The sequence below is a fragment of the Cibotium barometz genome, chromosome 47 (assembly GCF_041138505.1).
Source record: "Cibotium barometz isolate CiBa-2024 chromosome 47, ASM4113850v1, whole genome shotgun sequence".
NCBI lineage: Eukaryota > Viridiplantae > Streptophyta > Polypodiopsida > Cyatheales > Cibotiaceae > Cibotium > Cibotium barometz.
The window spans coordinates 15,176,899-15,204,000 of record NC_141092.1 but is presented as its reverse complement, the minus strand read 5'-3'; the positions used below and the strand labels follow the sequence as shown (position 1 = coordinate 15,204,000).

Here is a 27,102-nt window from a genome sequence, read left to right as displayed (position 1 = left end):
TTAGAGATTATTTAATTCAGTTTTTGGGGGACTTCATAGGTAGAGAACCCATGACTCGCACATAAAAATAAAAATATGGTTTATTTTAGAAGTTTTAAAAAAACTTACCAGGCATGTGTTGTGAAGAATGACCTTTTTCAGTGGTGGTTCCATGCCATTGCACTATGGGGGCTTCAATTCAATGTGAAAAGTGTTGAGAATGTAGCATATAGGAACTAGACAAAAATAGCATTCAAAGTGTTGCATTACTTCTCGTTTCATGTGACAGATAGAATGTTATGCCATATTAAGGATATAGACAATCCCAAGGTTACACGGGGTACATTGGTGAAGTTGTATGATACAACTACCCAACCAAAGAAGATGCAGTTAAAGCAAAAGATACATAGTGTGACACGAAACAATAGGAACATAAATGACTATGTGTAGGAGATTCAAGGATGTGTAGATGCACTTGCATCTATTAGTGCCCCTATGGAAGATGGTTGCCATTATATTAAATGTTTGGGTAAATAATACAAGGCATTTAAAACCTCTATCAAGGTTAGAGGTGGTGATCCCCCACATTTTCATGAGTTGGTCTCTTTGTTTATTGTGGAGGAAATGCAATTTGTTTTAGGTACATCATTTAGTAGCAATGGGCATGCAAGGGACCAAGAATTTTACACTACTCAGAGAGGTGCTAGAGGTAGGGTGAGATCTAGTTTAAGAGGACATACAGGTGGACGTGGTTGGCATGATAGGCCACCACAACAACAACAAGATTCACAACCATCATTTGGTTCACATGGTGGTAGAGGTTTTTACCCTCATGCTAGAGGGATATCTAGATCTCATGGGGGTAGAGGTTGTTGGCAACCACAAGAGTAGAATATGCATGGCATTTGAGTGTCATTATTGTGTTAAACATGGACATATGGCTAGAGATTGCTATAAAAAGCAGAATGATCTTGGTGGTGGTAGAGTGCAACATGGTAACTACGCATCATTTAGCAATGAAGGACATAGAGATCATATATTTGTTATGAAACATGTGATGGAAACTATGATGTCACCTAAAGAGAGTGATGACACATGGTATCTAGATTCAGGAGCATCAAGGGTGCATCAAACCACATGAGATGCCATGGGTGGAGAGTGGTTTTATAACATGATGCCTACACAAACTCAGGGATATGTTGCTATAGGTGATGTTACATAGCATCCTATTACACATGCTGGTAGTGTACCATTGAGGATGCATGATGGCAGAGTGAAAACCATGTCTGCGGTGTTGCATGTACCATCTATTACAAAGAGTTTGGCATCTGTTGTGGTGGACAAATGGTAGAACAAGGATTACAGGTGAGATTCCATGAGCATGGATGCTTTGTTGAGGACTTTAAGCATCATGGTTGTAAATTGATTTCCACATGTCAAAAAGAAGGGACATTATTCAAGCTAGATGCAAGCATACCACAATTGAAGTTAGCCATGTTTTCTCATAATCATGGGGTAGTGCCAGACATTGATATTTGGCAAAAGAGGATCGGACATGTGAACATACAAAAGCTAAAATCTACGCAAACAAAGGGCATAGTTGGTGGTATACCAACATTAAAATATGATGGAAGCACACATGTTTGTGATGCATGGAGACAAGTAAGGTTGTCATTTCCCAATGATAGTCAAATGAGTAGGAGACCATTTGAGGTTGTGCATAGTGACATTTGAGGTCCCACTCAAACCCAATCAATAAATGGCAACAAGTACTACATTACATTTATTGATAATTTCAACAAGATGGCATGGATTTACTTCTTAAAAAGAAGACCGATGTGTGTTGATGGAATGAGAGCAATAAGTTAGTAGGTTTGTCACATTTGTTCCCCTCTAATCTCTTTTTAGAAAGCCCCAAATTTTAGATATTCTCAAAGCCTTAATTTGATGTAGATTTTTGCAGAGCCCCAGGTGTTAGAAAATGCAAAAGGTTTAATTTGATGAATTTTTCATAAGTTTTAGGAAAATCTAATGGTATGTACATTAATTTTGCCAATCTAACCTCGATATCTAAAAATCCATAATATATTGGAGTTTACAACATTAAACCCTAAAACCCTAATTTTTGCTAAGATGGTAGGTACACACGATGGGCTGACAAGGGCTGAACGTGGGCGGCAACAACTGCCCAAGGAGGAGGCGAGAGTAGCACAAAGTGGGCAGAGAAAATGGCAAGCAAAGATGTTAGCATCAATGTGCAAGCTATCGTCGATGGTAGCTTCGTGGTGTTGAACTGGTGGCATTAACGGTTTGAGTCAGCACACAAATAGGGATAGGGTTTAAGGTTAGGGTTTACACATGTCAAACTAACCAGCTATGAAACCCTAACAAGGCAATAACCTAACCCTAGCTCTACTACCAATTGATGGATTTAAGGTTAGGGTTTACACGTGTGCACCTAGAGCTAAGGTGGATGGAAGATATCCATGGTATGTGTGTGTGTGTGTGTGTGTGTAGAGAGAGAGAAAGAGAGAAAGCCATAGAGAGAAAGATAATGTTCAAAGTGTTGCACATAAGTGATTTATCGATGTTGTGTAGTAAAGCATTAGCAAGTACAATGCCTTTGTAGCCTTAGAGGCTCATCTGAATGACATCAGTGCTTATGGCAAACAGGTATAAATATCTAGATATTATGCTAACCACTTTAAGTGTGGGTTCACACACACTTACTCACCTGCACACATAAGTGAGTGTTTATACACATACAAGAATAATAACACTTTTAGGAGATGTTCACACACACACACACACACACATAAAAACAAACAAGGGTTCACATACACGAGGTGGACACACACATGAGGCTTTGAAACCCAACACATAATACCATTTATGGGCCTTTGCTTTCAATGATTGTAGGAAGTAATTTGCTAGTTCCTCTTTGTCCATCTTCTCTAGGCTATCTTCTCTAGGCTAGCCCACTTCCTCAATGCTTAGATTTGGATATAGGGGTCCACCACCTTCCTTTCTCCATCTTCTTTAGGCTAGCCCACTTCCTCAATGCTTAGATGTGGATATTGGGGTCCACCACCTTCCTTTCTCCTATGTAGTATGGCATGTTGAGCCTTATTTTAATTGCCATCCATGGAGAAAAAAATAGGGCTAACCTTCACTAATTGGTTATTTTTTGGGGTTTTTCTAGAAAAAATAATTGTCTGGCATCTTAAAATATTTGCCTAAATTTTGGTCGTTTTGAAGGGTTTTAGAAAATATTCGCCCAATTTTGGATATTTTAGGGCATTTTTGAAAACATTCACCCCATTTTCTATAATGTTAGATTTATAATGGAGGAATAATTGCCAACCCACCTACACTTATAATATATTCATGGAGGCATCTTATTTTTTACCATGTTTCCGTCACACTTGCTACTCATGCATCTTACCCTTCCTAGGGTTTCTCACCTTTCTTTGTCTTGCTTCTTATCTTCCTACTGTGGCACTGATCTTCCAGTGCCCATTCTAGTAATCTCGAGTCTATTTGGGTTTCTACCTCGTGTATCTATAGTTGCTCCTTTTTAGACTCGCATCAAGAATGGTTTCAAATCCTTTGACCTAGGATAAATAAGTTTCGGCATCCGTTGTTGTCAGACCTCTCCTATAACGGTCTTCGTTTGTGAGCATGTACCTCTTGCCTCTATCGCAGTTGTGAACTCTTGGATATTAATGGCTTGTAGTCCACTTTTGGTGACTTGGTCTCCCCGCAATGCACTAATGCTTTTCCCTAGCAAGATCACCGACGAATGTGATCGGTTCAGTCACTAAGGAAGCATGCGGTTTCTTCACTCATGATGCGGCCTACTTATTGGCTCTCTTCCACTAGCAATACCAAGATTTCTTGCCAATTTCTAGGGTACGAAGTCCCCTTCTTGCCTTCATGCCTAACCTAGACTTCTCACCTTTCTATCACCCCCCCATTCTTGGAACATCATTGGGTGAAAAGGGTAGCTTATTAGATTCAAGAATGCCAATCAAGGGTTTAGGATCACGACTCGATCTTGTTTCGAGGGAAGTGACACTAACAAGGAGTACTACTTGAGGGGAAAAAAATTTAATGTTTAAGACTTACATACAAATAGTTGCATAAAATAGTACACACTCGAGAGTCGAGAGTAGCAGAAGATAATTGTTTCAGGATGTGTGCGTATGATCCAAAGTCTTAATGCTTATCGTTTCATTAAAAAGGATTGTTCAGGTTTAGTAGTTTCGATGATTTAGTAGTAGAAGATAATGATTTCAAGATGTGTGAGTATGATTGAAAATCTTAATGCTTATCAATTCATTAAAAAGGATTGTTTACAGGTTTAGTAGTTTCCATGATTTGTGGAAAGTATTTAGAGTCTAATTTAAATTTGATATTCAAAGTTACATCATCATCCAAAAGGATCCAAAAGTCCTTGTTTCTAAAGACTTCCTACTATAGCCTACTTATTGCCAATGTTCGAAAAAAAATGTTTTTGGCTTAAACGAGATTTAGACTTGAAAATCACTAGAAATCGTACAAATGTCGAGATTTATAATTGAAATGTATAAATTTCAACCCTGAAAATTAAAGGCAACATTAAATTCCAAGGGGATTTCTAAATTTTAGTCAAGAAATTTACATTACAAACCGAGTTATGTGAACACTGCTTATTACGAGTAAAAATTTACAACCTGCCATTGCCCCATATGGTTACCATGGTTTTGTACAAATATGATTGGATCTTCTACTTTGATGACCTTCTGACCATTGCCCCATATGGTTACCATGGTTTTGTACAAATATGATTGGATCTTCTACCTTGATGACCTTCTGACCTATTCTAGCCTATTCTACAGATGGTCTACTACTATATCTAGTCATTCCTCCATCTTCGCCTTGGTCAATTGTTGCTGGGACTTGGAAGTCCACCGGTTCTTCTCTAGGCTAACACAAGCATTTATGGAATATATTAATACGAGACGATTCTTTACTAAAATTGCAAATGGCTTAGCTAATAATGCCTGGGTTAATTGTGCCCAAGTATTTATGGAATGATTCTTTACTAATATGCTAACCAAACTATGCCGTGTATAAATTATGGCAACAACTTATTATGCCTAATACACTACTAAGACCTTTTTAGAAAAAATGAAAAATTTTGTAAGAAGTAAAAAACAGCACACCTTGGGAACGGAATACCATTTTTGTGAGATTTGTTTTTGTCTCTTTTTTTTTTTGAATGAAATAGTGCAAAATTTCAATGGTTTAAGGCCCGTGAGGTGCTCCCATGTCCATGGCTCACAAAGTAGCTTTTGCGCCGTTTAGCTTTCTGCATGGGGGGTTCTCTCAGAGACTCTACGAGGTATAACACAAATGCTTTGTGTCTCTGCTGCAAAGGAGACGTGCTGATGGGTGGGGCTCAATGGGAATTTGGCGTCCAACTGTGAGAGAGGCGGCACACGGGTACACGGGCTGAGCTTGTCGCCTGTTTTGAAGCTGAAGCTAAAGCTGCAATCCGGGGAGCCGGACTCCTGCAGGCTGGTGAGGTCGCCATACTTGTTGGCAGGTTTAATGGCAGCTTCGCCGGCCACACCAAAGGCCAGGCTGATCTCTTCTTCGACCAGCTGTTTTTTGTGCACTATGATGAGAGGCCTGTCTTTGCCCAAAGAGCGAGCGCCCTCTATCTGCAGTAGCTGCTTTAACATCCCGTGGCTGTTCATCATCAAGGCGAAGAGAGAAGGGTTGTGGGACTTGACTTCTTCTTGCGGGTGATCGCCCACAGCTTCATCCCCATCAATCTCTCTAACAGTTTGCGCTTGTGGCCGGCCATCGCCCACAGTTTCATTCCCATCAATCTCTCTAAAAGTTTGGGCTTGTGGGCGATCGCCCACTTCACCGGCCCCATCAATCTCTCTCAGGTTCTGGGGTTGTGGGCGATTAGCCGATTGATTTTGTTCAATTTCTCTGAGGCTCTCATGAGGGTTGATTTTTACAGCTAATTGTGGTTGATCACCCATTTCAGCCTCATCAATTTCTGCAATGTTTTGGGCTTGTGGGCGATGTCCCATTTCCTTTTGATCCAACTGGCTAAGGTTTTCTTTGTGGGCGACTCAGCATTTCATTGATCTCATCTCAATATTTTCAAGGTTTTGAAATTGTGGGCGATTGCCCATATCACTCTTTGATCAATTTCCCGAATCTTCTCTGGATTTAGCTTGCGGGGGGGGATGATCATCCACTTCAACCTCAACTATTTCTAAAAGGTTTTGGGGACTGATTAATTTCCTTTGCAGCAGGTGATTGATTAGGGCAAGGGGGCGGACGCTTAAATCAACCTAATCAAAGCCTTATGGGGCGTGATTTCTACCTAATAACACTAATCTGCTCCTGTTCTCCTTGTTTATAACACTGATCTGCTCATGTTCTCCTTGTTTATAGCAGGATTGGCTTCTCTGGCAAGCACTGCAGCCATGGCTAATCAAAGTGATTAACAAGGCGAAGAGTGCTTCATTTTGGATCTCTAGGAAGCGCTCTAATTAGTGATGAGCAGTTGAATACAGTGACAGTAGCTGCCATTCCGGCAAGCTTTCAAACGAGGGCATATTTCGGCCTACAGGTAAAGACGAGCGCTTAAAGGCTGAATCTAGATTTGCCGGCTTAAATTTTCAACTCGAAAGCTTCACCCCTTCTAAATTCTCGTTATTGGCACTACTCCACCCTTCCCTAGATAGCATCCCATTTGACATTTTATAAAAATGCATCTTGATCCTTAACTAAGCATTATTTTGGCATTTTCTTGTATGGCTTGTTCATATAGATATGTTCAAGAGAGTATAGAAAATAAGGCAAATAGAGAGTCGAGATGGGTTGGCGAGAATGTTTTTTGTTGCCAAAAAACTGTAGTTCATATGGTGGAAGTGTTCGAGTGCCTCCCTGAAGTCGTGGGATCGAATCTCCTCGGATGAAACCGTGCAGCACCTAGTTGTAGGTTGTGTGTGTTCAATTTATGTTCTCTCCAAAAAAAACAAAAACAAAAAAAAAACGTTTTTGTCATGTAAATTAAAATATAGAAACCTTAGGCAATTTGTGTAAAAGATTTAAGAAACCTTAGGCAATTTATGTAAAAGGTTTAAGAAACCTTGAGCAAGTCTTTCAAAATTTATGTGCAAGCATGTATTGTATTTTTTTGCTATTTTGTCTTCATTACCTTCTCAAAAATCCACTATGTGCTAGCATGTAGTGTATTTTTTTTACCATTTTGTCCTCATAACCTTATCAAAATCCACAATTTTGGGCAATATTAATTTGTTTTCTCAAAAAAATTACGAGTAAAGTAGCCCATCACTTTTTGGGACCTCCTAAAATAGCCATTGGGTTGAAAATAGCCTATCACTTTTTGGGACCTCCTAAAATAGACATTGGCTACTTTACAAAAGATGAGCTACTTGTAAAGTAACCCAACACTTTTTTGAAAAGATTGGGGGAGGAGAGAGAGCTTGAGCTCTTGCAAGCACATGCACACTCTCACAACAATGGAGAAGACACACAAAGATGAAAGGCTGAAATCTTCTTCTACTTGTTACTTTCAAAAGAGGTCTACAAAAGATAAGTGAAACCCAACATAAGTACTGGAGTACTATGTACAAGCGGTCCATGTAAACACGCTAAGTAGGTGAGCTGGCAAGATAAGTATGCCATAATTCGGTTGGACTAGGTAGGTATAGTCCAATTGTAGAATCACTGGTGAAGATCCTCTTTAGTATTAATCTTTTGTGTATGCTATTATTATGTATGTGTGTTAGATGTGTGCATGAAGGGATAAATTAAAAAATGTCTTCCTCATGCTAAAAGCAACTCCCTAAGTTTCTCCATCGCTTGTCTTCTTCTTGCATTGCTTACACCTTGATTAACTGCTTCACCATCTCTTGTGAAGGAGGTATGGATATCATTGCACCTTGACTGCTTCACCATCTCCTCTTGTGAAGGGTGCATGCAAACCATTGCACCTTGACTCCTTCTTCATTGTCCCCTCTTGTGGACAGACATATGGATATACCATTGCAATTATTTTATTTATAATCTTTGCCTTCTAGGACTCAACTGTAGCTGATGATAGGAAGTCCCTTAGGAATATTACCAACACCATAGCTCAACTGTAGCTGATGATAGGAAGTCCCTTAGGAATATTACCAACACCATAGCCCCTCCTCATTGTAGCTCTTCCCCATATCCATTCTCCTTCCTGTGACTCCCTACATCATCAAGCGTCGCTTGGTTGTTGATATTTCTAGTTTCCTTTGCCATATTTATTCTACCACTTAGAGTAACTCTCTCAATTAATCAATTCACATGCAAGATACATGGAAATAAAAAAATTACGAAAGAGGTGAGGAGAGAAAAAAGAAAGTTGCACTCATCACATGGAGTACCAGATGTGCATTCTAGGGGAAACCACCTTACACTCATGTGGGAGTACCACCATGGAAGCTTGGGCATGAGAGCTCCAAGAACATGTAAAAGTCATATGTCAAAAAGGTACAACATACATGTTCCCCCTACCTTTTATCTCCTCAAGCCCTATTAAGCCATACATGTAAATAACCCTAAGACCAAAGTGCCTAGGCCCATTCCCCATTTGAATGTGCACCTAAATCTCTTCATTACAAACCATCCCTTCCAACAATCTTTTCATCCTTGAAGTCAAAGGGTGGTCGTACACACAAGGTATACAAAGGCTATATGTACAAAGCCGACATCAGTCATGTGACCTCATAGATGCACGTAGCCCACATGAGTTGTAAATAATAATGGGTAGCTACCAATCCATGATCCCATATAATAATCTATGTCACCTCCTAGATCAAATGGGAAACTACATAGACGGGCTCCCAAGCTAATAAGCATAATTATACCGCTTGGATCAAAATTGTGGTGTAGCAATGCATCCTCAATCATCATCCAATATCCTAGATCAACTGGAAATCCCAAGAGCCCATGATCCGTATGCACATGCGCATGACCACAATGATGTCTCAAAACAAGGGCCATGCCATGATCCACCATCCACATGACCACCTGAGTCAAACGTAAAATGCAAAGAATCCTCATCTCTGTTGTGGTGGTGGTGGCTGACGAAGCTAGTCATGTGTCCTCCATAGACAACACAATCCAAGTGGCATATGACACATCCAAAAGTGAATGCCCCAACTGCATAAGCCATCACCACATCATATTGACATCCACAAGACCCAAAGATACACATCTCATAGTTGACATCCATATGAGCATAGGTGTGATCATCCAAATACACATGCTCCCTATAAAAGAAAATCCCTAGCTCATCATAAGTAACATGTGTACCAAGCATACGGAAATCTCCACCATCAAGCATAGAGCATGTCCCTCTTGACTTCTAGATAGATATTCTAGAAGTTGGATAAGTATCGTGAGGTGATGGCCAAGTCATAATGTTATATACACAAAAATTTTGGCAGTGAGAACTTCTCAATAGTAGAGAATCCATGGGAATCTACACTTTTGTTGGTGTAGTGCTTAACAACTATATTTTTTATTTTTTTGTCTCATTTGGGAGGTTTTTTATTAGATGTTAGATGGTAAATAAATAATAAACAGAATTGACTTTCAATACATTCAAAATTTAAGCACAATATAAACATGAAAATAATGAATGACTAGTATCAATTCTAACAATCTTGATTAATAAAAATGAAACCATGAATTTAACTATTTCATGATAACTCTCTCTTATGAATCAAAATAAAAGGTTCAAGGCATAAACGAGTTAATGTCAAAAGACATTACTGGGGATAGGTCATATATGAACAAAAATTTAAGCACAATATAAACATGAATATAATGAATGACTAGTATCAATTCTAACAATCTTGATTAATAAAAATGAAACCATGAATTTAACTATTTCATGATAACTTTCTCTTATTAATCAAAATAAAAGGTTCAAGTCATAAACGAGTTAATGTCAAAAGACATTACTGGGGATAGGTCATATATGAACAAAAATTTAAGCACAATATAAACATGAATATAATGAATGACTAGTATCAATTCTAACAATCTTGATTAATAAAAATGAAAACATGAACTTAACAATTTCATGATATCTCTCTCTTATGAATCAAAATAAAAGGTCAAGTCATAAACGAGTTAATATCAAACGATATTACCGAGGATAGGTCATATGTGATCTCTTAAGGTCATAAAGAAGGTCTCTAAACTAAATAGGCCTTAAGGTTTGTACAACCTTTCAATGAAAGAGTTTTGATCATGCACTTGTGTTAGTGGAGTTCCATATGCGAACTCACATGGTCACAAAGAGAATAGGATAAAATTTCTAACACATCTTCTAGAGTCTCTAATTCAAACTAGGACAAACAAAATAAACTTATACATGTTATTCTTTCTAGCAATGGATAAAATTTATGACATAATTTGATCGAATTCTTGTATAAGTACCTTTATAAGGTACATAGGGAATGTGTCACTTAAACTTGAAGAGGCGTTATGGAAAGTATCTAATAGGGTTTTTCTTAGGGTCTCATGATGGAATTTTTTTCTAATGGTTCCACCAGCTGTTGATTTTAAAAGGTCATGACTCATGCTTTCACAAAGGAAATAAGGGTGTACGTATACATAAACTATTTAACACCCTCGCATAAAGGTTTTGGGCCACTTATAGTTTTACTCCACAAACTTTAAGTTCAAGCAAGAAATACAGCTTGTTCTTTGTAGTAGCAGGCACCACTGTGAAAGTCTTCCGCAATTGCTGAGTTTTTGCTTTGGTAAAACTTCCTTTCTTTCTTTTTGTGGGATAAAAAAGGCTTTAAAGCTTGTGTAAATATAAACTTTTTAAAGATTATGTAGTAGATAAATTATAAGCTTTCAAAGCTTCTAATATTTATAAGCTTCTTAAAGCTTATATTAGTAAGCTTAAAAAGGTGATTCTTCTACTCCCATCGGCAACCAACACACAACAAAAAGGAGAATAGAGAAAGGGGCATATAATTGTTGGAATTAGGGTTGCAGGAATGCACACACAACTTCAAGAAGATGAGGAAGCTTGAGCACAACACAGTAGTGTATTATGAGTGCCAAAAATGAAAGATAACTAGCCCTAGAAGATAATGGGCGTATATACAATGCACGGGGGAAAAAACCTCCTAGTGAGGGAAAAAGTGCCCCGGCGGTCCTAAGTGTGTTCACACACATCACTACTATAATATGGTAACAAATCCCCCCTGGAGTGATGCGGTGAACAAGAGCTAGCACTCATGTATAGGGAAGTGTCTAGCTATGTGGACGAATCCACAAAAGGGAGTAAGCCCAAAGCTTTGCGAAAAGCTTCGAACTTCTCACGAGGCAGAGCCTTTGTGAAAAGGTCTGCAAGGTTATCCTGTGTTGGCACATAAGCCAAACTGATCTCTCCTGCAGAGAGTCTCTCCCTGACATAATGGTAGTGCACCTCAATGTGCTTCGTACGAGCATGGAACACTGGGTTCCGCGCAACTGCCAATGCGCTCTGACTGTCAGTGAAGATGGTGGTGGCAGATGGCTGCCCAACACCCAAATCAGCCATAAGGCGTCTGAGCCACACACACTCAACCGTAGCTGTGAAAGCTGCCCTGTACTCAGCTTCACAACTAGAAGTGGCCACAGTAGGCTGCTTCTTGCTCAACCATGATATGCATGAGCTTCCAAGCATGAAGCAAAAACCACTCGTGGACACGCGTGTGTCATAACAACCAGCCCAGTCAGAATCTGAAAAAGCATGTAAATCTGGCGGCAATGATCCCCCCTTGGGATAAAACAACCCAAGATGCCGAGTACCACTCAAATAGCGAAAGATACGCTTCACTGCCTGCCAATGCTTAATGCCTGGGCTATGCATAAATCTGCTCACCTGTGAGACTGCAAACTGAATGTCTGGCCTCGTAATGCATACATAAATGAGGCAACCAACAGCTGTCTGATAGAGTGTGACATCAAAGTGATCTCCAGCATCATGAAGACTCAACTTCAAACCTGTCTCCATTGGAGTAGCAATAGGCTTGCAGTCTTCAAGGCCAAATCTCCGCAACAATGTTTCAATATACTTTGTCTGACACAAAGCAATACCTCCATCACACTGCTTAAATTGTATCCCCAAATAATGATGCAAATGCCCCAAATCTGACATCTCAAAAGAGGCATTCAAATCAGCCTTAAAATCAGCAATATGACTCTTATTTGGTCCTGTGAGCAGCATGTCATCGACATAGAGAGCAATGATTAGATGTACACCATCCACACGTTTAACATACAAAGTGCTTTCTGTTGGACTATTCTGAAACCCATGTGCAGTCAAATATGCATGTATTTTTTCATACCAAGCTCGTGGAGCTTGCTTTAAACCATATAAAGCCTTTTTTAACCTGCACACTTTGTTTTCCTGCCCTCTTTGAACAAAACCACGAGGCTGCGATACATACACCTCCTCATGCAAATCTCCATTTAAGAACGCAGTCTTTATGTCCAGCTGATGTACATTCCAACCATTATGAGCTGCTAATGCACAGATGCTACGAACAGTGGTCATACGACATGTGGGAGCAAAAGTCTCATCAAAATCAATGCCCTTCTCTTGAGCATAACCTTTTGCAACAAGCCTAGCCTTATGGCGATCCACTGTGCCATCAGGCTTACGCTTCAATTTGTATACCCACTTAGTGCCAATGGCCTTCTTGCTAGGGGGCAAGTCACATAAAGACCATGTACCATTCTTCATAATAGCATCGTATTCTGCTTGCATAGCAGCCATCCAATTTTCTGAACTTTGTGCCTCATCAAATGAAACAGGCTCACTTTCATCGCACATACTAGAAACAGCCAATGCATAACAATCTGACGCATAAGAGGCACCATGAGAGCCAGAACGAGTGCGACTAGACAAAGGGGCATCCAACTTGCTGTCACGCAAAGTCTGCACCAGCCATCTAGGCATATTCCTAGAGCCCTCAATCTCTTGTCTCTCATCCTCAAGTGCATCATGCACATCTGCATCAGATATAGGCTGATCTGTGCCATCATTTAAAACCTGCATAGGCTGAAAAACTGCCTCATGAGGTATTGCACTTGACTGTGCACCACTGAAAAGAGGCAACAATGTATCATAGACATCACGTGAGCTGATATCTGTCTCCTTAGTACATGAAACCAAGGGCTGAACTGCATCTTCCACAAATACAACATCACGGCTAACCAAAATGCGCTTTGTCTGTGGATGATACAAACGATAGCCTTTGCTCTCAGCACTATATCCAACAAAAATACATTTGACAGCTTTGTCATCCAATTTTCTGCGATGTTGCACAGGCACTAATGCATATGCCAGGCAACCAAAAACACGTAAATGGCCAACAGATGGCTTGCGGCTATGCCAAGCCTCATATGGAGTGACAACCTGTAATGCTTTGGTGGGACACCTGTTTAGTACATAAGTGGCACACATGACAGCCTCAAGCCAAAAACTATGTGGTAGACTTTGACTCTTAACCATACATCTTGCCATTTCCATGAGAGACCTGTTTTTTCTCTCAGCCACACCATTTTGCTGTGGTGTATACGGCACTGTACATTGGTGTTTTATCCCACGCTCAGCCAGAAATGCATTAAATTCTGAAGACATATACTCCCCCCCTCGATCTGAACGGAGGGTGCCCATCTTACTTTCTGACACATTTTCAGCCATAACCAAAAACTGTTTGAAGCACAAAAACACTTCTGACTTTGCCTTCAAAGGATATACCCATGCATGCCTCGTAAAATCATCAATGAAAGTCACGAAGTAAAGGTAGTTTCCAAATGATGGAGTTTGCATGGGACCACAAACATCACTGTGAACAAGCTGCAATCTGCGTTCAGCTCTCACTGATCCATCTTTGGGAAAGGAAGCACGCTGCATTTTACCCAATATGCAGCCCTCACAAACATGCTTGACAGGTGCCTCAAGCTTAGGCAAAGAAGACACCATTTCAGATTTCTGCAGGCGCAGCAAACTTGCAAAATTCAGATGACCAAAACGTGCATGCCACAGTTTTGCATTTGAAATAGCCTGCGTATCCATAATAGCACATGCTGAATCCTCTACACATTTGCCATCCATATTGAGCTTATACAGCCCTCGACATAGTGAACCAGATGCTACAATGATGTCACCACAAGAGAGATCATGAACAGTACATCTGTCATCCACAAATTTTACAACCAAACCTGTTTTGGCAAATGCGGAGACTGACAGCAGATTCTTTTTGATCCCTGGCACATACAATGCATCAAAAAGTGTAAAGGTGTTGCCATTTGCAACATTCAGCACAATCTGTCCAACTCCTTCAACGAGATAAGAGGAGTTATTGGCACAAGTGACAGTATTCCCTGTGGGAGCAGACTCAAGGAAAGTGAATAAACTGCGCTGCGAGGTGATATGCTTAGTGGCACCACTGTCAAAGTACCATACATCTGAATCTACTGCAGACATACATGTGTCATGCAAAGATGGGTCATAACTGCACTGCGCATTGAATGCCCATTCTGTATCTAGCACAACATTAGCAGATTCATTGTTAGAAGGAGAGGCATCTGCAACAGCCATACCAGCCTCTTTCTTCTTAGCTTCTTTCGCAGCCAGCTTAGGACACGCTTTGATGACATGATCATTTCCCTTACAGTACTTGCAAAATGTCTTCTGTTTATCACCCTTCTTCTCATCTTTGTCTTCCTTCTTTGGTTGCGCAGCATTTGCAGATTTCTGCTTACTAGAAGAAAAGCCAGCTTTACCTTTCCCGCTTCTCTGACTAGCAACGAAAGCTTGATCTGCGACACGCATAATATTCCTGTTTTGCCTTGACTGGTCTTCTTGCAGCAAAACAGAAACTAACTCCTCAAATGATAAGGCATTGGGATTGCCTTTCATCATCAAGCGAAGAGTGGAAGCAAAACCCTGATAAGAATCTGGTAGACCATTCAAAACAGTCTGCACAAGTGAACTGTCTGACAGGATTTCATCTGCAGAAATGAGCTGCTCTTTGAAATCCTTGATCTTTGTCTAAAAGCTATCCATAGAATCACCTTCGTTCATATGCTCACTCTCCAACTGTTTTCGGAGGTAAGCAACACGAGCCTCATTTCTTGCCTGATACAATGTGGCAAGTACATCCCAAGCATCCTTAGAAGTCCTGCAGGAGCGAATATGTGGGATAATGGTACGTTTGACAGACAGCGCAATCAAGGCATGAGCCTGCGCATCTCTACCATCCCAACGAATCTGCTCTGCTGAAAGTGGTGGTTCTCGAACAGCTGCTACAGCACTTGTGCCTGCACCATCATCAACAGTACCTGTTTCTGATGTGTTTGCAGCATTCCCAGCCACAATAGGACGTGCATCAATACCCTGCACAATATTCCATAACCCCTTTGCTACCAATACATGTCGCATCATATATGCCCACAATGGATAGTTGGTGCCATCCAACTTATCCTCAGCAGCCAACATGCGGAATACATCATTGTTGTCAGCCATGGCCAATGACTGTACTACTAGATGTAAATGCTGTCTGCAAGAGGTAAACCTGTATAAAATCGACCTGTGCTATATAGCACAGCCCAAAACAGACGAATGGGCACCTGCCTTGCAGATTTTAATCTTGACAGAAAATCTGCACAGTAGGACGATTTTGCCTGCGCAGTACTTGGAATGCAAAAACGGAGGGCGAAATGACTTCAGATCAAAATTCTGAAACGACCAAGCCCTGCGGGCTCTCCCACGGCATATACTAACCTGCAGACGCTCGTGAAACCTCGTTGCAATCGGAGGAGATGAAGCGGCAGGTGCCGGTGATGCTGCCCGGGAGGAGGAAGCCTGCTCTGATACCAATTGTTGGAATTAGGGTTGCAGGAATGCACACACAACTTCAAGAAGATGAGGAAGCTTGAGCACAACACAGTAGTGTATTATGAGTGCCAAAAATGAAAGATAACTAGCCCTAGAAGATAATGGGCGTATATACAATGCACGGGGGAAAAAACCTCCTAGTGAGGGAAAAAGTGCCCCGGCGGTCCTAAGTGTGTTCACACACATCACTACTATAATATGGTAACAATAATAATATAAACTTTATCTCTTTTTTTAAAAAAAATAGTAATAAGCTTATAAGCTTAAGCTTGTAGAACAAGGTCCTCCATGACTGCCAAAAACGTGCAGCATGCAACAAAGAAAAAAAGAGATTCACATTCAGTCCACTGTCGTCGAATTCAGTGTCGGTCGAAGGAGAAGGGAAAAAGAAAAGAAAAATATGGGCGTTGCTTGAATTGGAGAAAAAAGAAGAGCAAAATTAAGCTTCACTTTCTCTTTTAAAAGCTTGAAATTAATTAAAAGATTAATGGCCCGCCAAAAAAAAAAAAGATGATTCCTCCAAATTAATTTATAGACATCTCTCCACCATTAATTACGGATTTTGAGCATACAAAGTAGTTAGCAATTCTAACATTAGGTCTTTGATCCCCTCAATTTGCCGATTCTATCCATACTGATGGATTATGGAGAGGATTAAAATTCAGGAAGGTGGTTTTGTAAGAAGATCGTTTTTTGTTTGACAAAGTGGTTTTTAATCAAAAGTTGACATTCAACCATAGCCCTTCATCTAAATTTTCATCCCCAATGCCTTCATCTAAATTTTCATCCAATGCCTCAGAAAATTTACATAACCCTTCAAGCTTTTGTCCATGAGTTCTTGAGTCTTTCACTACTTTACCTTTTGGATTCTTGTGAGCTTCCCCCTATTCTTCAAATCCAAGTACCCCTATGCTCTGATACCACTGACACAGGACCTCAAATACTTTTTGAAGAATAATACAAAACTCACATATACACTAAAGACTAAATCATAGAATTGAATCAAGTTAACAAAATTGAGCATAAAATAACATAAAAACAAGAGATAGAGTAGACACCACCTTCAACACAATATTGGGTACAATCTCCCTCCCAAGAAGTGTCAGCATCCTCCCACTTCTTGGGTATTTATGTCTTTATTCAAAAAAATAGCCCACATGCCAAAAATAGTTACACGCTTATGCATAGGCTTGCCCTTTACAAAAATAGGAGTTGCAAGTTAGATAAATTCTTCCTATCTAAACCACTAAAGGAAAAATACATAAAGAATCCCAAGGATTAATTCACGTACAACAAAATTAATAGGTCCACACCCATGTATAACAAAAGTGAGCAACTAACAATAATACAAAATATCTCGTAGTAAATACTATATCCAAAATATCTTGTACCAAAAATGAGAACCTTCCCGGTAATTGCTCACGCCAAATCATCGCCATCATGTCCCAGCCATACCGGCTTACGAGCACAAGGCTTATCAATCTCACCAACCTATAGGTTGTCCATTCAAACACATTACACATTAGCAACACATGCTAAAGTTACACAACGCCACATAAGCATTAAATCTAACACTTAGTTCTAGCCATCCCTATATTCATATGTCCTACACATGGAATATTTAGAATCACCCAAGTGCCATGCTACAAACATAGTGGTAATTAGGCGTCCCCAATTAACTACTACAGAGAGACGGACGGACAAACTGTAACAGTATGGCTTGAAGCAAGCACCCAGAGCATGGTTAAACAAGATTGAGGAGTTTCTTGTTGCCATTGGATTTCAGATATCCAATGGAGATTTTCTGCTTTATGTGAAAAAGACAGATAGAGAGATCATGCTTTTAGTCATCTATGTGGATGACTTGATTATCACTAGTGATAGTGATGCTCACATACATCATGTCAGGAGGCTTTTGAAGCAGAAGTTTGAGATGAAGTTTTTATAGGTTGTGTCTCCTAGATGGAGTACGTCTGCATCATGTCTTTTATGTTAGTAGACTGAAAGAGATGTTGGGTGTAGGAGATAACTTACTTTCTAACCAGGAACGCATAAGACTTGAGAATCTTTATGTCTATATTTCCCACAAACCAATGGCCATTGTGAATCGTACAGATCGTACCCTTAGAAAATTATTTCTAAGTGGTTGATTAGATGGAGGAATCTTTTTGGTGAAAGCAACACTTGGGAGAACGTTGCTTCACTTCGACACTAGTATCCAAACTATCTCCTAATCTTCCTCTCGTTAGAGGGAGAGTATGTTATTGTTGAAAACTCAAACACATTCTTGAAGGATGGGGCCTAAACCCATTAGATATGGCTAAGCTAGTGTGAAGCCTATGAGCCACTTGTTTTGTCATACCACTCGTTTTGTTAAAACCACCTATTGTAAGTCTATAAGAGGCACCTCCGTCTAGTGAAATTCGTTCACTATTTTCTTAACTTGTGTTCTTTGTGCATTGTTTCTTTTAATGTATTTGGTACTCTGGCCTCATATTCACACTATCACCATGATTGTAGTTAGGGTCCACCCACCGTAGTGTAATGCACGCCACATGCAAGCTTGTTCAATTATTTCAGCATGGTATCTTAGAGGTATCTTAGGTTAGATTGTGACTGTAGTTAGGCTCCACCCACCTTAGTGTAATGCACACCAAATGCATGCTTGTTCAATTATTTCAACATGGTATCTTAGAGCTATTTTAGGTTAGATTGTAGGCCTCTCAAGTCATGCTCCAGGCACTATCTTGGTATCTTAGAGCTATCTTAGGTTAGATTGTAGGCCACTCAAGTCATGCTCCAGGCACTATCTTAGGTAGCATCTTCCCCTATCAAATAGCATTAACTACTCTTGGCATCTTCCTCTCTAGCTGGTGGCAGACTTTAATCTTCCCCTACTGAACCTTAGTTTCCTGCACAGGATTGAGCAACAAGCATCGTCAAGCTAAGATCTTGATAATTGCATAGACATCGCTCACAACTCCATTCACCTGCTGCTGTCGATCACTCTCTTGCCACGTGGGCGCAATTCACGATGTCATTATCTAATTGGTTGCAACCAAGCGGCTCTACCCCTTGTTCCCCCAATCAGCCCAAGCCGGAGCTACTCCCTATGGCCACCCTGTGATCAGGTCACTGTTGCAGCCATCATGGTCTAGCAGTCTCCTATCAATCGAGCTTCATCAACAAAACTACAATGACTTGAGCAAGGCATAACAATCGAGGGTGACTCGAAAGTGAGTCAAATGTTCTTAGAAATATTGGTTTTTTGGTGAGGTTTTCACTCTCAAGCTTCAATGGCCTCAACTGACACCACCTTTTGCTTCACAGGCCAAAATTTTTATACTTAGCAAACCCCCATCAAGCTCATCCTCATGAAGTAGGGCTTGTGGAGTATCACAAAAGCGATTAAGAGAAGAAACCAAGGGACCAAGCTTCAACTCCAGCATCGCAGACAAGGGACAACAAAGCAAGGACCATCATAACTCTTATGTTGGACAACACTTACAATGTGGATGGTTGTGATACTTTTAAAGCTTCATGGGACCAATTGGACACCCTGTTTGGGGCTTAATCAAAGTCTCACCATATTAGATAATTTGAAAAAAAAATCCCATTCCTATTTGAAAAATGGGATCATGGGTGAACTTATCCCAAATTTTGTCAAAACCCTCTCATGTGATATCATTGGAAATATATTTAAGAGTAAAATCTAAATATATAATCTCCAACAAATTCGGAGTTAATATACTCAAGATATGGCTAAAACTATACTCAAAAGTTGATTCCCAAAGTGAGATTTATCCCAAATTATCTAATATTGAAATAGGTTTTTTATTGATTTTTTAAGTTAGATATAAAGGTATCTACAATGTATCTTGCTACTCATCTTAGCTATATGCAAAGTCTCATATGACTCAACTTGCAAGCATCACTAAGGTGGATGAAGACATAGCTATCGCCATTCTCCTAAAGTGACTACCTCCCGACGATGACAATATAGTGATGACCCTCACTAACATGCCAATCACAAAGCTTGTGGATATTCAAGCCTCAAAACCAAGTACAAGGAGGTAATCACAACCAACCAAACCGCCCTCTACACATCCAGCAAGAACAAGGGAAAGGCCAAGGTTGACTCTCCAATCATATGTGACTTTTGTTGCAAGCCCAAGCACATGAAAAGAGATGGGCTCAAAGGTCTACATTATGCAAGAAGAGAGTGAAGAACAAGATGAAGAGCATGAAGAACTCAACAAGGTAAACAAGGACAATCGTAAGGCCCTAATCTCCATAATGCAAAGTGATTTTCTTCTCTAGATTGTGTCTTGGACCCAGCCTCAAACTTTGTATCCCTACCATTCATAATTGTTGTCAAGGCATGTAAATCAACCTAAAGCCTCTAAATCCAACATACCCTATCCTAAATTGCCATCCTAAATCTTCCTTGATCATGGTAGGCAATCATGGTAAGGGGATACTATCTGTCATGGATATGTAGCCAAGTTAAGCTCATGGTTGGTCAGCTAACCTCATCAACATCATTGTATGGATATGTGTTTTAAGGGGAGTGTTGAAAACTCAAACAGTCTTTAAGGATGGAGCCTAAACCCATGTACATGGCTAAGGTAGTGTGAAGCCTATGAGCCACTTGTTTTGACATACCTCTAGTTTTGTTAAAACGACCTTATCTAAAACCACCTATTGTGAGCCTATAAGAGACACCACCGTCTAATGAAATTCATTCACTATTTTCTCAACTTGAGTTCTTTGTGCATTGTTTCTTTTACTTTATTTGGTACTCTAGCCTCATGTTCACACTATCACCATAAATGTAGTTAGGTTGAAATGCACACCACATACATGCTTGTTCACTTACGTCCCATGTGTGAATATAAAGTGGTAAGTGGTCGGCTCAAATAATCCTTATAGCAATGTGAACTGGTCAAGTGGTTATACGATTGATGTTATGTATTCTTCCATTAAGAGAACAAATTTCAATCAAATACAAGCAAGCAAAAAGAGAGAAGAGGAGAGCTCACAAGTGAACTACTGCATAAATGTGATGGTGCAATTCTTGAAGAGAAGAGAAAAGCTCACAAGTAAACTATGGCAAAGAAATGATTATGTAATTTTTTTTATCAATATAACTTTTTAACATATTAGTGACTAGTTTTAAAACTAGATCAAGCTTAAAATATGTCTAATCTATATTTAATAGTGTTAAACAAATATGCACACTAAGCTTTTAGACTCTATATTTGACATTAAAATTGCCCTATTAAAAACCATGCAAGTAAAATCTAGACTTGCTTGCTTGTATGATTAATACATGTAATTAATAGGGTACTAAGTATAACTCAAAGATGCATGCACATTAATTATATTAATAATGATGAGCCTTAAAAACATTAGTCATTAGAAATAAATTGATAATGAGTAGAATCTACACAAGTTTCACTTATGAATAGAACTATGAAGACTTTCCCTCTAAGGTTTTAAGGGGTGTGGCTTGCATCAAACAAATATGCGAAAGCGCATTAATACAGCCATGCAATGCATACACAGAAGAAGCCTGTGGCAACAGCACTTGTACTTACTATGGATCTAATATAGGCAGCTCTGTTTTAAATTGATAAAGAGAAGAACCTACGCACATTTCACCTATGTATAGAACGTTTCCCTGTTTTTAAGGGGGGTGGCTTGCACCAAACAAAAATGGAAGAGCAATAATACTGTCATGCAACACATACACAGAAGGAGCATGTGGCAACAGCATTTGTACTTACCATGAATCTAATATAGCAGCTCTGTTTTAAATTGATAATGAGAAGAACCTACGCACATTTCACCTATTTATAGAACTGTAAAGAGTTTCGCTTAAAGGTTTTAAGGGGTGTGGCTTACACCAAACAAATATGAAAGAGCATTAATACTGACATGCAATGCATACACAGAAGGAGCCTGTGGCAACAGCATTTGTTCTTAGTACGAATCTAATATAGGCAGCTCTGTTTGCTTTACCGTCTACCTACTTCTCAAGCCGATGTACAAACAAGACGAGTTCAAGACGGTAGTGGAGATAGGGAAGTAGTGACTGTCACCAGACTAAAACTCTTGATGTTCTTAGTTTCAACCATAGAATGTAAAACTTACCTAAACATCAAACTTGAGACTTAAAATTCACTTGGAGCAAGTTACACTCCAAGTTTAGTTTCAACACTGACCTAAAAGTTAAAGCGATGTGTGCATGTAAGAACACCCGCATTTGTGAGCAGGCCACAAATTTAATCTTAAATTTGGCAGACTTGATCCAACATTGTTATAAGTCCAAACAGGAAACCCCATGTTAGTGCATATCTGGACATTCCAAATACCACAGGAGACAAGCTTCCGATACAGATCAAGGATTCCAAACCCCCTCCAAAACATCAGCTAGCCTTTTGCAGAAACGCCCATGGTGGTCCACAAAATCTGCACAGATCTTTAACACGTCCCCTCAACAAGATTCTTGAGGCCACAAAAAAATCACCCTGTAAAATAAGGATGTTACCACAATGCTACTAGGCGGGTTGAACATACACCGAAGAAAGCACTAAGAACTAAGACTGCTAATCTTATGATAATTACCCATCAACTAAAATTGAAGCCTCCACTAGGAAGAGGCTGATGGCCACCAAAATTGAACGTAGGTTGGTCTATTCCATTGGATGCCAGATTCTCTTCTTCCTCCTCCAGCCAGTATGTCTCCAAAAGCTTCACAGCCTTTTCATAGATGTCAGAATTATCATGAGTTTGCAAACTCTCAATTTTCGAGAGCCCATCTGCATCATCAACATACTGAGCATACAAGTTAACACCCCCAGTACTGCCTAAGTCTTTCTCTGCTTCACCAATTCTTAATATATTCTCCAGGCCTTCTAGGCACACAGTAATAACCCGGGCATCTGGACATGTCAGCATGTCGCAGAGAGGCTTGATGCAACCTTGACTTACCAAGTATCTGCATTACGATGGTAAAAGATGCACAGCTTATCAGCTTGCCAACGAGCTTAATCTAAGTAAAGAGTGGAGAGACATGAACCCTTAGGATACATCAAAATAAGAGAGTAAAAAATGGGAGAGTACTTAATCTGCTCATGTGTCCCCCCTGAGGTTGCATTCGAAAGCGCCCAGGCAGCTTCCTTCTTAATTTCAAACTCTGCATTTCCTAATAGAGCTACTAAAGGAGGGATAATATTTGCTTCAATCACAGCCTGCCATGAACAAGACACAGTCATTAGTGCCAACTAAGAAGGGATTCCATCCTGTGTATTCTGTAAATGAATCCCAGCTGCATCAAAACCCTACCTGGATTTGTTCTTTGTTTCCTGCTGTGATGTTTGATACAGTCCAGCATGCTTCTTTTTTTATACTCTTCTTAAGGTTATGAGTGAGAAGATTCAAAAGGCATGGAAGCACTTGCTGCTCAATCATGAACTGCAAAAAATCAGGCCAGTCGTCAGCCAAGCACAAGTGGGGCTGTAATTTTTCAAGGCAGAAAAGTAAAGAAAAGAATATAAAGAAAATTAGTTTGGCAGGCAGCAAGAGCCCAAGGTAGAGGAAGTGAAACCTGTGTCTGTGCATCATCACCAGTGACTATGTTGCCAACTGTCCTCAAGGCGGGTATAAGGACAGAAGGAGAAGGGTGACTAAGACAGGGCAACAAAGAACAGACGAAAGACAAATCCATAAATGACAGAGATAGCTTTACATATCAGCCCAGATTCACTAGCCAAAACCATGATTAAATAGCATTCCAAGTTGAGCTCTCATCTTACAGTAGCAGCTCTACAAGCCTTTGGCAAACTCCAGCTTCTAATACAGCCTGAATTTTATCATTCACACCATCGGAGAGATATGAAAGAGCCCAGCATGCATCTATCAGAACATCCTCATCAGCTGCATGGATCAGCCGCTCAAGCACAGGAAGTGCAACTCTTGTCTGCAGAGGTGCAAACAAGTCCAGTTAAAATCACATCCAAGAACTAAATAAACACTCTTAAACTTTATTGAGACTCATTTGTCATGACAGTTCAAGACAAGGGTAAGCAAAGCTGTAAGACACCTGCTCGAATGGCGGCGGAGGCTTCCCTCGGCAAAAGTTTGACAGAGTCCAGGTCGCATTCCTGATCATCGAAAGCTTGGCATTCTCATTGAGTTGATTAAGAAGAGGCACCATGGCACCATGCCTAAGAACCAAATCTCGACAATTGGGAGAATCACCAGCTACATTCCCCAACGCCCACACCGCCTGAATGATATGTCTAGTTGATGAGTGCACATAGAGTTACTTTACAAGGCAACAAGCATTAAAATAGACCTAGGCAACATAGAATGATAGACAGAGGAGATATGTGGAAGTATAGAAGGCAGGAAATGTACTCACTAATATGATAAATACCTCCATAAAAGAGAACATACCTGTTCTCGAACATCATCTCCAGGAGAGCTGAGAAGCTGCACGAATATTGGAACTGCACCATGATCTATCACTACCCTGGTATGGTCTGAAGTCCCAGATGCAATGTTTGTCAAAGCCCAAGCTGCCTCAAACTGGAAAAGCATGGGACTAGTCACTTACATTACACACAGTCAAAAATTAGCTGAAAAGTCACTTCAATTATACACAATCAAAGGTTTGTTCTATAACACAATGGGTAGAGCTTCAACAGCACACACACGTGAACTCCAAGAACTTGGAAACAACCACCCTCTACCTGCAACTGAGGAAAGTCAGTTTTGAGAAGAAATTCAACAAGGCGTGGAACCACACCAGTAGCAATGACCTCCTCAATTGGAGGATTGCGCTCTGTCCAAAGTAAACACACTATGACTAACAGGAAAGTCCAAAATGAAAAAAGTAAGGTCAAATAAATGCAAAGCTTACCAATGGACAAAAGCTTGCGGAATTGATGTGTAGCTTCCATCTGTGCACTTGGATCATTTGAGAGGACTCCATTGACCAGCGTGGGTAAACTCTCCAACTGTAAAAATGTTAATGGAGTAAAACTTCTAGCTTGTTATGATTACAGAACATAAATTGGACAACTAGCAGCTTCTAGGCAAGCTTTCAGCCCTGCCATAGATGATCAGACCTTAGAGATATGGTAAAACCCAGGCAACACTTTTGAATTGGTAACTACAACATCTGCCTATGCAATCCCAGTGGGCAGGCTCAAGACATGGTTAGCTCACAGCCCACCTAGCCAGTGTTGAATTTGAACCCTGAGAAAATCCAGTCCCAGACAGCATATAGAACCCTTTGCTTGAAAGGCAATATCAAAATTAACAACTACCTCGGAATAACACTAATCGATGCCCTTAGAGCTCATGCACAATGAATTAATCTTGACATTGCATCCAGGTGTTAGGCATTCAGGTGTTAGTGTGGGTCACGAATTAATTGGCACTTCGGGCTCTAATTTCACGTGCTTGATCCGTGGTTTCTCACTTCCATCCGGACTCGTGAGAAAGAGCAGACATATGACATCTCCTCTGCCTGCCAGCGTACCTGATAAAGCACTCAGGTGTCCTTGTGTTCATGATAGAATAACAACTCATCCCTACCTCCAACACGACTGCAAGACTCAAAAGCTAAATCTCCACCAAGAGTTCAAGCACTGACTACACAAACATACGGCTTTCTTAGAAAAAAGAGACTGCACGCGTGGACCTTAAAATATGCCAGGTTTACTGAAAAAAGTGTCCCTAAATGAAGCCTTTTTGGCCCCAACTCATGAGAGGGCTGGAGAGGAGAGGTAACCCTAAATCATACCACGTCCTTCATCAGAAATAACTCTAAAACATGCCACTATATAAGACTGAGAAAGTTAACCATTTCTTTCCCCAGAACTCCAGATGCAAACACTAAGACATGCCCTTTCTCCGATAGAATAACCTTCCAAAAGGCCTGTTTCCAGCAAGCTAGAGATACCGCATGCAGAACAGAAAAGATCAAACCCTAAATCACGCCATTTTCCGGCGGATAGAGAATCCAAATCATGAAAGAGCTAACACTATTGCCTTCAACAGAGCCGGAGAGGCTCTGATGGAGAGTGAGGTAAACCTAATCGCCCACGACAGCGGCAAAAGGCTAACCCTACTGTCTCGCTATCCCATTTTTCCAGATGAAAAACCCTTGCAGAGGGCTAACCATTCTGTCCACTACTCTCCAAAACGGCTAACCCTAGTATCTTCGCACGAGTCATACCTTTTTCTCGGCAGAGCTGGATTGTGAGCCGCCAGAGCCGAGCTGCAGCGAGGGCATGCCCTCTTTGCGCTTCTTGAGGAGGCTCTCTTCGCGCTTGCTTTTGCGGATCTCGACGAGGTTGTCTTCTCGCTTGCGACGAGCCTCATCGGCGTCCACTGCGACCTTGTAGCCCTTCTTGCGAACCTCGGCGCGAGCATTTGGTCGCAGAGACATGGCGATGGCGAAGCTGCAAGGAGAGCAGCGAAGACGGAAGCAGGGCGGGAAAAGGGATGTATTTTTCAGCTATTTCGTCTCTTTATACCAGTTAGGTATTTAAGCACAAGTACTTGATGGCTAGGGTTTTAAATGGAACTCAACCCAAGCTATTTGTCACTTCAATGACTGTGGCATAAGAAAATGGAACTCATCAACCTAAGCCAGCTCATGCTTGCAAGCATTTTAGTCACTACAATGACTTTGGCATACCCTATGCCACAGTCGTTGTCACATAGGGATAGCCTATGCTACTCACATAGCATTTGGAATAGGTAGGGATATCAACCTAGATAGATTCTTACTTATGAAGACATGGGCTTGCACCTTGTATAGATCTACTATCTCAATGTCTTTAGTCTTCGAGACGAGGTCTCCGTCTTGTTGAGCACCTACTGTATAAACTTTCCCTGGAGAGCAAAAGGTTCTGTATGGATCTCTAGCAGAGTTGCTCGGGCCTTCCTCTCTACATCACATCTTGGGTGTGCTTAACTATATTCTAGAGCAAGTTGATGAGTTTAGTTTCCAAGTCCGAGACTCTGCCTCTACCTTGCAAGATTGCTCTATTAAAACTTTATTTCAAGAAAAGCTTGCTGAAATGTAGTCATTGTATGATATCAGCATAAGTCTT

At 40.4% G+C, this 27,102-nt stretch overlaps 1 protein-coding gene across 1 annotated transcript; it reads right to left on the bottom strand.

Annotated features, from left to right (window-relative positions):
• Nucleotides 1-22,072: 22,072 nt before the first annotated feature.
• On the bottom strand, nt 22,073-26,528 carry LOC147611402 (importin subunit alpha-1-like). Its single transcript, XM_086784481.1, has 11 exons — nt 26,220-26,528; nt 24,897-24,993; nt 24,727-24,818; nt 24,431-24,562; nt 24,075-24,260; nt 23,788-23,951; nt 23,580-23,658; nt 23,318-23,446; nt 23,096-23,223; nt 22,598-22,970; nt 22,073-22,500 (listed from the first exon to the last, which is right to left on the bottom strand). Exons 1-10 carry the CDS (start codon nt 26,430-26,432, stop codon nt 22,601-22,603), a joined length of 1,590 nt encoding a protein of 529 aa, XP_086640607.1. The 5' UTR covers nt 26,433-26,528; the 3' UTR covers nt 22,073-22,500; nt 22,598-22,600.
• Between the last annotated feature and the right edge of the window lie 574 nt (nt 26,529-27,102).